This window comes from Dermacentor variabilis, chromosome 1 (genome assembly GCF_050947875.1).
Source record: "Dermacentor variabilis isolate Ectoservices chromosome 1, ASM5094787v1, whole genome shotgun sequence".
NCBI classification, from domain to species: domain Eukaryota; kingdom Metazoa; phylum Arthropoda; class Arachnida; order Ixodida; family Ixodidae; genus Dermacentor; species Dermacentor variabilis.
Window position 1 is genome coordinate 31,233,769 of NC_134568.1, and position 12,864 is coordinate 31,246,632.

A 12,864-nucleotide genomic window follows, 5' to 3' on the forward strand; every position below is an offset into this window, starting at 1 on the left:
TCTATCTTTGTTTTTTTTTTTTTTCACTTGCAACATTGTCAATTCACAAGTGCATTCACTGATTGGCTGGAAGCAAAACTGTATCGAGATACTGAGCAAGATTTTGACTTTTTATGACAGTCAAACACCTCTACAATGAATACCTTTACAACGAAATTACCCGTGTAACAAAGGACTCCGTATGTCCCAGCCGAATTTGTATTTTTCATATCTATTGTGACACCTCTGTAGTCAAGAGTAGTACTACAGCGAAATTACCTGTACAAGGAAGGAATTTAGGTGACCCCGACAGCTATGACTGAGCTGCAGTGTTCATGTAGGGAGCAACAAAACGAAGGGTCATGCTTTCCTTTCTGAATTTTGTTTCCTAACAGCCACACAATCATACCAGTGTGCTGTCACAAGTTTTGCAGTTTCTTTGCATATACAGTTGAACCTCGACATAACGAACTTCAGTGTAACAAAATTCTCAATACAACGAAGTATTTAGCTTTTCATTGCCTCTTGTGCATAGAACACCATGTATTTAGAACCTCAGTATAACAAAGTGTGTTTGTGTGCAATTTCAATATAACGGAATTTTGCTTCTGCTGCAAAGCAATACAAGGAATGTCGAGACAAGAAATGGAAACTTACACGGACGCAAATGGCCAAATGATTAAACTACAAGCGGCTGCTTGCAAACACGCCTCTCAAATTGTGCGTAGCGCTACAAGAGTAACACCCCAAGCAGGATTCAGCATCATGTTCTGTATAAAGACCAAGTGCGATAAGATCCTATCACGTCCTGTGCACTTTGTGCTTTAGGTGCGAGTGAAAGTGTGCAAGGGTGAGACAAGAAAGGATGGTGGCTTCACGAGTGCCGCCTTCTCATGCGAGCAAAGGGAAAGAGGGGGAGGGGAGCAAGCTCACGGTAACACTATCAAGTGTGCGCAAGGGGCAAATAAATAGGGTGGGAGGAGGAGAGCTAAGTTCGTGCACGTCGCGACTTCTGGCGCACGTCTAGGCTGTGGCTGTGCATGGCTGTAAGCGCGGCTGAGTATACACGCAGCCGTGCACCCTGCTTTAGAGGTAATCTGCCGCGTGTGCAAAGAGTGGGAGTGCCGAGACGGCGTGGCATCATGTAAGCTTTCTTCTTGTCCGTTTAGTATTGGAGGTTGCGTAATCTCGAGTTTAGGTGGCTCGTTGGAGCAAGAGGCAGACGAAGCATTCGCTACCCGCTGCCGGCGCTTTTCATGATAGCCATGTGGGCGGAGTGGGCGCGAAAGTGTGGCTGGCTTCACTTAATTCATACCGCTGATCTGAAAGTATCATTGATGTGGCATGAAACCATATCATTCGTCGTCGACTCCCAAATTCATCAACACAGGTTGTTTTCTCATTCAAATTTCCTTTTTTCGATTGCCCAATAATTCAGAAGATTATGCGGCCCCTTTTCATGTATGAAAAATCGATCAGCAACTGTACTTATGTGCACATAAGTTCAAATTTCAATACAGCAAAATTTCAATATAACAAAGAAAATTGGCGATTTTGCCTACTTCATTATATCGAGGTTTAACTGTATTGGTATATGTGCAAAGAACATATACCCTATTGCAAAACCCAGTATCCAGTCTCCAGTGCCATGCCGGATTATGGGCCCAGTTTCGTGTGCTGGACGCTGGGGCACTGTGTGCCTGTGTGAAAAGCAGCTCTAGATTGTGAAATGCGTGGTGCCTGGCCACCGTATATATTTTTTTTTAATAGAGGAAGCAAACGAGAGTGTTTTAGTGCAATAAAAAATGAGAAAAGAGAGTAAAAATTAAAAATGGTACCACCAGGATTCAGTCGTCTGACCTACGGATCCCAAGTCTAGTACTTTACCACTACACCATGCCAGCACATGGCATGTTTTGAATAATTTGGCATATCAAGACCCAGGTGCAGCTTTAGTTTTGCACAGACATGTCTCGTGCATACATAATAGATGCTCTATCACCCCGTAACTAAAACTTACGCCTGTATCAAAAAGAAAAAGTTCTTGTTCTTATTCAATAGTATGCACAGAAGTGCCGTAACACTGATTTTCTTTTGCGATTGGTATTTTAACTTCGAAAAATGTCCTAAATGAACCGCTGATCTGGGATGCTGAATGGGCCTTTACTGCCGATTTTAATAGCTGTTTCTTGTTCTTCGCGCAAGGGATATGCAAAATTTTCTTAGTTCAACAATATATTTCAATTGACACGTCTGTCTAGTCACATATCTTTGCCAGAGAAGCGTAGGTTAATGCTGGCAGCCTTCAGCAACAGCACATGTGTTTATAACGTGTGTCATCGCTTCTTGTGCTGACACTGTAGACATGAAAAAAATATTTGTATAAGAACACCGATGCGAAAGCTGAAATATAGAGGGACTTTTGCTTGTTAGAGTTGTTGATTCCTGAACCCAGATGGGCCGGTAACATGTAGACGGACTCGGCGGGTATGTTAGGCTTAAGCTTAGGTGGAAGGGAGCGATCTTGGCGCGGCTACCGGGTGAATGCTAGAAAATGTGTGTTTGAGCCTCGACACCTTTTATCCATTACGTTCTAGTGCACTAAAGAAAGTGGAAGAGCATGAATTGCCTCAGCTTTGTTATCGGTATGATTATATCAATCAGCGGTAGGCTTCCTGGGGGTCTGTTTGAACAAGTCTGAATGACTTATTGGTTTTGTGACGACTCCACAACACTGCGACAACGACGACAACTCGTATTCATCCTTTGCGTACAAGCCGCAAAAGAATGGGGCGTAATTTTGTTCAAGAATATACAGGCACTATATTCTGGAACCAGCATGGCACAAGCGCAACCAGCACAGTTTCCAGTACGAGCAGGTGAACTGCAGCGAGAACCAGCATGTGTACAGTGCAAACCAGTGTGCCCCAGCGTCATATCAGTGAGACCAGCATCTCGCCCAGCGTGACCCAGCTATTATCCTGCATTCTCACCGATGTCCCAGTGATTCCCAGCTAGCGCCAGTGTCCCCAGTACGATACAGCATCAAAAAAACACTCTGGTTTCACACTGGAAGGCACCGGAAGACACTGGTTTTTGTAATAGGGTATGCACTGAATAGCTATATATGCAAAATGCGTCTATTGTTATATATGCACTTTTCAAAAACCATTGTAATGTCATTTACAAACAAGACTATGCCTTAATTTTTTAATATTCGCACAATAACCCACCTTTAAACAGGGTATCCAACTAGTATAAATATCTACCTGTCATCTTCTCAAGTACTCTATCTTGGTCACACCATGTTCAGACTTCTGGTGCAGCATGGCCTTAGTTGCCTTTGTGCCATTAAACCGCAACTAACCAACCATGTTCAGACAATAGCTAGCGATGCACTAAAAAGATATGTGAAACATACAATTCCATCTGCCCCAAAAGAGATTAAGCTTCTATTATACAAAATGTTAATCCGGCCCATATTAGAACATGTCTCACTATTCTGTTACCCTTACCATCTCTGTCATATAAAAGAAATTGATGCAGTACAAAAGAAGGCTGTGTGCTTTATATACCGCAGATTTGACAGATACTTCTCCCTGTCCTCTGCTCTTCCTTCAGTGAAATTAGCTCCACTCTCTGTTTACCACGAAATCGATTAACTGAAATTAATGTACAGTATCATTAGCTCTTCTTGTCAACCATCAAACTGTAAATACTCGTCCATTGCTAAAGAATCAACATGCAGTTTTCATGAACTTAACCTGAAACCACTTTTTGCTTGCACTAACACATTCAAACACAGTTTTTTTAAACGCAGCTTTTATTTAGTAGGCGATAATCCGAACGCGCCACCATTCCCTACTGCAGGTGGCGTGATGTGAGTGCCATGCTTCGTTTTAGCAGTGTCCGGCGTCACCCACCCACTTTATTTCATTTCGGTTTCCCATCGCCGTCTTAAAACACTATGCAATAACAAAAGAAGAAAACATGTCTTTGGCCTCCAAAGCCCCACCAGCTCGACGTGCATCCACTTCTTGTGCCTCGTGCACAACGATTCACGCAACGCTTCACATTACATAAATGTCAACTATAGTTGAGTCTGTGAAATTTTTTAGTTACTTCGGATCGTACATTTTCTCGGTTACTAAGTTTTCTTTCACGTTTTTTTTTTTCCAAGACATATGAACAAAGTTCTGCTGTAGTCAGTACTAAGTTGAAGCTCTGAGCATGACTCACTAGAGCTGTCCAAGTCAAATTGTTTACTTTAGATGAAGAAACACCCAACAGCACCACAGTGCCAGCACTGAAAAAGGTGGCCATTGTCACTGCAGCTATCTCAGTGTTGCCATTTTTGAAATGCAGAGGAGCCAGACCTCCAGTGTGTTTCTGGCAACTCCTCCCAAAGAAAATCTGTTTTCTGGGAAGCTGATGCCAACTAGTAGAACAGAATTCCCTCTAAAATGACAAAACAACTGCAATTTATCTGTGGCAGTCAGTGGACAAAAGGAAATCCCTAGACAAATGAGATTCATCAGTTGCATATATTGGGAAGGGGGAGGGGGTATACCTGGATGAGTGAGACTCATCTTTGGCACAGAAGAGATTCAACAAACTTATCCTAAACTTGACTGGCATTGCAGTGTCATTACACTCCAGAGCACACTGTTTGCATGCGTTACACAAGTGGTACAGACCCTGTACGTTCTCTGATATTTGCAGAGTACACTGACTTGGTCATAATACTGAGATTGTCTCATCAAATTTTACTTGTAGATGAACACCATATATTAGTAGACATCTGCAGGTTTCTTGGCAGCCCATGCTTTTCTCTATATGGAAGTGTGTAAGCTGTAGTCTACAGAATTTGCTACGTCGTCATCTCCCAGCCAGATACACACTCTTTCTTTATTCAAGATGTGCTACTTTATGATGAGCTGCCTGTACACTTCTCTCTGTTTACTGACTTTACTTGGTGTTACAGTTTTAGTTGTACCTAAGGAAGTGGTTTAGACAGAGTACATTCTTTAGGCAATGCTTTCTCATAAAAGCTTTGTCATGGTGCACTGTATCAAGAGAGCAAGACAGTGGTGCCTCGTAGAATGAACTTAATTAGTGCTGTTGGTGGGTATGTTTTGTGACACACTCGTTATGCGATACATGTTTTCCCATTGTTTCCTATGGGCAGCCTAATTATTTGTTTCCAGACCTCGATTATTATTGAGAAAAAGTAGATAATAATAATATTGCAATGCACTAGGAAAAAATTGACTGTGTATTTACCGAGGAAGAGGATGTTCGAGATCCAGAAAGAGGTAGTGTAGGATGGAGGAAGCGGGTACTAGTATTTACTATAATGTTGAATTCCAATGACGGAGTCGGAGCAGCCGACGGACTCCGCGAGCGAGCACTCGACTCTGGTGCAGAGCAATGCCTCCAGATCCGCGAGTGGAACACAACCTGCGCCGCCGGAGCAAAGCGGAAGCGGAAGTTCTATCACCGAGTTACCCAGGATACCTTGCGTGTTGTCATTTCATTCCGCTGTTTGCTCCCAGCACCGCTGCACCGCTCACTTGTCTCTTCAGCGCCATTCACCTGTTGCTTTTTTAAAAGCGCGGAATAGATATCTCGCCAAGCGTGCAGCAGCTTTTGCTTCCTCGCGAGTCGTGACCAGTGGCGCCTCCTAGCAGACAAACGTGGTAAAGGAAATACGTCACGCAGAGTTCCGGTCCACTCCGCCGATTTTGGCGGAGCATCTTTTTCTGCTCCACGGACTGACTCCCACTCTGAATCCCCTCCGACTCTCTCATTGGAACCACCTTACTCCCGCCCTCACTCTGCCATTGGAACAAACTTGCTCCGAAACGAGCAGAAAAACTTGCTCCGACTCCGCCATTGGAATTCAACATAATGTTCACACTCGCCTGCACTTCTAGGAACACTTCCTTGTTTTGTCTGGGTTAAAGGGGCCCTGAAACACTTTTTATTGAAGCGGAGAAATGCATTTTAAGTTAAATTAGACTATTTCAGAAGTACTTTGCCGCAAAAAGTTCTTCAATGCGTTTAGCAAAAGTGGAGTTATTGGCAATCACACGTACCATTTGTGGTGCTTGTACTCCTTCGTCAATGATTTGCACTACGAAGGCTAAGGCATTGCAGAGTGTGCCCACAACGCTCCGCCTACTGAACATCACCATGGCGCGCAGTTCGAATTTGACTTTAGATGTTAACGTAGAATTCACTATTTCCGATTTCGGCATCTACGACATGCCAAATGTGCCAAATTCTGTTGTCCTCAGCGAGCCGCAGTGCGCTCAGCCAGTGGACTCGTCGCGGCACCCACAGCGGCCACGGTATCTGTGCTCCGTAGTAGACCGCAGCTACATACAGCTGCAGCATTTGCTTTGTGTGCAAATCAGCTTTGTCCTGCACCAGCTTTACCGACGGGTAGTAGCCACGTCCAGCTTGCGCATTTTGGAGCACTATCAACAGCCAATTACTAAGCGAAGCCTGCCAAGGGATCAAACCAGGAGTGGCCAAGAGCTAGCGCGCGCTGGCAAGCATGCATGTGGTCTGACCTTTAAGTTTTGTATGGTTCGAAGCTAATTGAGTGTTCAAAACTAGTTGAAATTAGCGAGACCCGACGGCTACAACACGGATAAGCAGGATGACCAAATCGATGGGCAGCATCTTCGCTGACTCGAAAGACATTATTTCCTATGCGGGCATCTGCATATGTAATTAGTACTATCAAAGTTCAAAAGCACATTTTGGCTTACTCCAGCCTGTTTATTAACCTGCGTCCATAAATATACTCAGTAACAGTAGGAAGAAGTGCACTGATCCAAACACCCTTCTTGATTGATGTTAGCTATTGGCCAATAGCAGCCACTTATGGGAATCTGCTTTATTATGAAATAAAGCGTCCAGAAAAAGAGTGAGGAGCAGAATCTGCTGAAAAAAGGGCATTTGAGAAAAAGGTGACTTTGCGCTGCACTTGTGAGATCGAAGCGCCGGAGCACGACAGCAGAATTTGGCTGACATGTCCACAGCAGTGTATGCTAGCCACGGACTGTGTTTTTTCACTAAGCCCAAGGGGTGTTTCAGGCCCCCTTTAAGTCGTTTTTGTGCCATTAAACCTTATTTAACTAAATAATTCAACCTGAGTTAGTGTACCTCAGGTAGATGAGGCAGAAAATACTTCTGTAGAGAACCTTCAGCCTTCTGTAAGATTCAGGATGGAATAACTGATCCATGGTCACCTGCCTCTTCCTTCAGCACATATCTGAAGGCAAAACAATAACTACACAAGAGCAAGACTAAGTGAGAAAAAATGGTCACCCAGGAATGTGGAGCCCCATGAAACAGGCTGGTGTGCCTGCGTGCAATGCGTCTGGTTCCTTGGACGAACCGCGTTTGCTCTACAAATTTTACTCTTAAATTTTCTTTTGTGTGAGACATCACTGTACGTCATTACAAGTTACTCTGTTGTTAGGCACTAACAGCCTTCCCCCTCAACTCATATCCTGTGCAACTATGGCTGCGTCCCACCTACCTTGGCAGAAAGTTGTCTCGCAAAACGAGTATTGTTTGTGTCCAGTCAGCTTGAAAAAGTGCATTCCCACGTTTGCTGTCATGTCCACTTTGCTCTTACACATTCTTTCTTGTTACTGTAGAGACGGTGGCCTCAGCACAAAGGCTGTGTGCAGGGCTGTATCTCCTAGACTGTGCTCTCCCTACAGTGCACTGTTTGCATACAACTGCCATGTAAAGATATGTGCCACTTCATGAGCATCCTTGAGGCAAAGCTAGAGTACAGCAATGGCAAACCACAGCACTACAGGTGCATGTGGAGATCAGTTGTATGTCTTCGCCTGAAGGAAACAGCGCCGCACCTAGTTGTTTCCTATAAGATTGAGCATAAATTAATGTGAGATACCTAATCACTTCTCTGTGTCATCTGCAGCCATTACCACTGCACTATTCTGTCCTTAATCTTTGTCACATTCTATCTCACCACTCCTCTTCTCCATGTTGCCTTCATAGCCTGTGGCTGGACCTAACTTTTCTGAATAGCTGCTTTACTACACTCGCTTTCCAGATCTGTGTCTCCTCTAGTTCACACATAAACACAGCACTTAAAGCACGCAGTTATCATTTGCAGCTGGAATCGTGCCGTATTGCCTTGAACTCAATGGCATTTCTCAAATTTATTTTTACAGCCGAACATCTTGTGTTTTACAGTACTGCTGAGCACTGCTGTGGTAAAAGTATTACAAATGACTTCACCTGGGACGCCAGTTAGATCATCCGCATGAATATCATCACACAACCATACTACTGGTCAAGATGGGCAGAGGCGAAAGAAAATGCTGAGGGAGGTGCCACTGTGATCAGCCAGCAATGTGAAGCCTGATAATTCATGTATAAACTACAGTGTTTATGTAGCAAGCTTAAAGTTTGCCCTTAATTTTATAAACATGCCTCATATTGAATGAAAGCACTTGTGGGCAGCCATCAAAAGTACTTCAGTGTCCCTTAAACCACTCACATTCACAGTTACGTGATGTGTTTAAGACACATTTGACAGCCATTTTTGCTTATGTTGCTGGCAATAATACAATTTACTGCGCGTGCAAGTTTATGCTGACTAATTTCTGAAATTTTTACACATATTCAAGTTCAAAATGTAACCATGCCATGTTGGGCTCGATGTGGGAAGAAGCTCTCCGCAGGTACCGTGCCATGCGCTGCTGTTTCGTGGCACTGAGCAGGGTCTTCCACGAGATGTGATCACGTCTGTCGGCTCAGTAGAGTCGGCCTTCCTGACCCAGTGCTCGCCTAGCCTCAGCTCTTATACAAGCCCTGACCTGCCTCCATTGCTGGTGCTAATCCAGTATCTCGTACAGCTGGAGGTGGGTGTGAGCATTGCACAGCACTGTTTGTCAAATGCACTTATTATACCCCTAAGATGTTGAGTCAAACACCTTGATTTTCCTATTACATATTGTCTACAAGGAGACAGTGATTGTTTGCCAGCTGGCGTTTTGTGCATTTTGTACACAGAAGTAACAGAGCCTCTCTCTGCTAGCACTTGCATTGTTTCCTTTGTTCCCAAGATAAGCCTGCCATGGTCACTTTGCACAGTATGCATTTTCTCGTGCAAGTGCTGTATTGCATTTCATGAGGCAGCACTTGCATGTAAGGTTTGTTGCATCTAAAGACTTCTCTGTCAACCCTTCTGCATCCCCAGCTTGTGAAAAGTTAATTAATTTGAAAAAGCTCAACTTAATCATTGTAAAACATGTTTGAGCTCCAATTCTAGACTGCTGATGCTGACTAGAGTGCTGTAGTTTGCCTACAACACTGTAGATAAATCAACACCAACACTTACATTGCTTTTGCAGGCTTTTTGCACTTTCATTTACTATGCGCTTTTTGTTCTGACACAGTACACTTGAACCCACTTATAACGATACTGGTTTTAACAATAGACAGTTTTAGTATAACGTACGCTATTCCATTGCGTACGCTAAAGAATAGCGGGTTGTCACTGCGCATGCGCTGAACGCTAAACGAAATAGCGGGTATAGCGGGCGTACGCAACGCAAATGAGTTAGCGTTAGCGTTTTTGCGGGGTTTGCGGAGCTTGCGAGAAACATGGCGGCGGTCCCGGCTGCCCACTTCGAATTGAATTTGGCGTTGCTTTTGTAAAATGCACTTCGTTCGTAGCAAATGACTGTGTAAACGGCTTTCGCTTAGTCTCAGGCCGCTTCGACGACAGAGTATTATGGATAACCTCGTGGTGTTTTCGAGATCGCTTCTCGTTTCGAACGAGTCGAAGCCTAACGAAAGAAACGTTCGAGATGTCAGCGCCACCTGTCGCTAAAGGCGCGAAATAGCCGCAACGACGGCATATGGCCTGTGAGATCCAAAGATATCGCCGGCCAACTAAAATTGTAGAAAACGTGCGCTGCTTAGCGTACGCTATAGTTGCGGACGCTAAACTAAAACTGTCTAATGAGAAGCTACTGCGCCGTCGACTTTTGCATGTTTTCTATGGTGAAATAACCCGCTTACTACAATGACACGATGCAACATTATTGGTTACCACAATGAAGTCTGGCTGCTCGGTGTCCGAGCCGAAAGGTAGTGAAATGCCATGAATTGAGCGTTCTACACTGTCGCACGAACCTATCTTTTTATTCATTTATTCCTAAAACTACCAATGAATGGAATCATCTGCCGGCCTCAATTGTTAACATAACCAATACATCTACTTTTAGAACTACTATTGAAGAATACTTTTGTTAATCTGCACTTTCTAATTTATTTATTATTATACCCTGTTATCTGCTCATGCTCTGCATTTTGTTCCACTCCCTTCAGTAACACCTTCGGGCCTTGAAGGTACAGTAAACAAATAAGTAAATAAATAAATGCGAAATCCTTGAAAAGAACAAAAAAAAAAGAGAAATTCGAGCTGCTGCACGATGGGCTGCTGCTCCAACAGCCGTCACCTGGCTCTCTCCCATCGTCCTTCCACCCCTCCGAACACGAATGGGCTGTGCCCATAGCTCTACGCCACCCCACCCCCCGAAACACAAACGGACAACACCAGATAAATCATCTTGGTGTTGGATACATTGATGAAGCTTGACCTTAACAATTTGAAATGCTGAATGGCCTTTTAAATCACCTTCTGGACCAACCAGCTAATCCACTTATTTTTGTGTGGCGCTAATAGCAAATTCTGTTTCACAAAAGTAACACTATTATAGGGGCCCTGAACCACTTTTTTATCGAAGTGGAGAAAGGTATTTGAAATGAAAATAGGCTATCTCAGAGATACTTGGCTGCAAAAAGTACTTCAATGCGGTCAGCAGAAGCAGAGTCATTGGCAGTCAAGCACGCCCTCTGCTGTGCTCCCGTTCCTTCTCCAATGCCTTGCACCATTAAGGCTACGGCAGAGCAGGGCATGCCTGCAACACTCCACCTTATCAATTTCACCGTGACGTGCAGTTCAAATTTCATTTTGGATGTTAACATAAACACCACGACTTACAATTTTGGTGCCTACGACGCACTAAACGTAAGCTAAACGCGGTTGTCCCCAGCGAACCACAGTGCGCTTAGCCAGTGGACTCGTGGCGGCACCCCGCGGCAGCCACGGTATCTACACTACGTAGCAGACCGCAGCTACCAATAGCAGCCACATATGGGAATCCTCTTTATTATGAACTAAAGCGTCCAGAAGAGACTGAGGAGCAGCCTTCTGTTTAAAAAGAGAGCGTTTGAGAGATGACTTTGCGCTCCGCTTGCAAGCTCCACGCACTGCTTATGGCAGCAAGACTTGGCTGAGATGTTCACAGCAGCGTGTGCTACCTGTGGACAATGTTATTTCACCAAGCCTGAGGGGTGGTTCAGGGCCCCTTTAAGTGCTTAAAATATACACTAGAGAAGGTTCACACCAGTCTCAAAGAGTGCCAGTGATACAGGTACAAGCCTAGACAGCAGCAACACTAACAGCTAGAAGTGCTTCTGTTCACGCAATAAATTTCAATATGAGTTGTAGTGAGGGCACAATTTTCTATTAGCTAGCCTCCAGAATGTAATTTGCACCTGTTCATATTCTTTGCAGGGTCCCATGTGGCGACAAATCCGAGGCCAGGGCCTGTCATATAACTATGACCTGCAGTTAAGACCCTGTGATGGCCTGCTGTACTTTGTGCTGACAAAGTCGACACTGGTGGCAGCCGCATACCGTGAGGCAATGCAGATAGTACAGCGGCACGCTGCAGGCGAGGAGGAGTGGGATGAAGAGCTGCTGGAAGCGAGCCGCAGTAGCCTGATGTTTGAGATAATTGAGAAAGAGAAGTATGTCAACGAGGTTGCCCTCCAGTCCATGCTGTCCTACCTCCGTGGCATCGACATGAGCTACACAAGGCAAGTAAAAATGACAAGGGGTGGCCCTGGGGCACTCTTTGTTTTTTCCCATTCTGTCACTGTCAGCCTCCTTGGCCTTTTGCCCACTATTATTCATGTTAGCTGTAAAAGTATATTGTAATTATGAATAATATTGACAGAAACTTTTTTAGTAAGCTGCGGATAGCTACAAAAACTATACTTGTGCAGCCATACTATTTGCCATGCAAACACAGTCATAAGATCTAAATTTCATGCCAGTTCTTAATCACAAATTTCTAAGTTTGTGCATCGGTAGGTGGTTGTTTATGATTTCTCTTTTCCCTCCCATGCCTTCACGCTCGTGGTGCACTGTATGAGTTGGGAAAGTTTCCATAACACTTTTTTTTAAGTAGTGATGCTTCATTAGCACCCTTCTCTGGCAGGTTAAGAAGGCACCCAGATTAGCCAGCATAAAAGGATGAAGGGAGTACAGATGCGTGGTTCATGGCGAGCACACGAGTCCAACTCGGCTGGCAGCTCAATCCTGGAGAACATACAATTTAGGCTTCTTGTCGTGGTGGGCTATTCCTACACTCTACACAGAGTACGGCACAGCTGAGCATTCCTGGCGAAGAAAACTGTTAGGTGGGATCAGAAAGTTCTCAGGCTAGGCTTCTGTAAATAAAGTAGCTTTGATATTAAACTTTGGCATTTGTCTCCTTCAGTGTATATTAATGCGATAGTGTTGAGATCCCCATGTCACAAAAAATCCTATGTCAGCATTGAACGTCGTTTGGCAAAAATAATTCCAAAGCACAACCACGCAGGCCCTCCGCGTGGCGCAGAGGCATTACTGAACTAATTGAATACCTCAAAGTAAGATGCATCACAAAAATCATAAAGTACAACCTAAACACAACCTACAAACGTGATAGCCTCGGATTGTAATTTGAATATGTATACCAGGATACCTAATTC

At 44.2% G+C, this 12,864-nt stretch overlaps 1 protein-coding gene across 1 annotated transcript in view; it reads left to right on the forward strand.

Annotated features, from left to right (window-relative positions):
• The window catches only part of LOC142576220 (uncharacterized protein C05D11.1-like), a 128,997-nt gene that overhangs the window by 101,947 nt on the left and 14,186 nt on the right, over window positions 1-12,864 (forward strand). Inside the window, exons 18-19 of the mRNA XM_075686243.1 lie at window positions 8,702-8,894; window positions 11,621-11,925. Coding sequence (XP_075542358.1) covers window positions 8,702-8,894; window positions 11,621-11,925 — 498 coding nt within the window. The remainder of the gene's footprint in view (window positions 1-8,701; window positions 8,895-11,620; window positions 11,926-12,864) is intronic.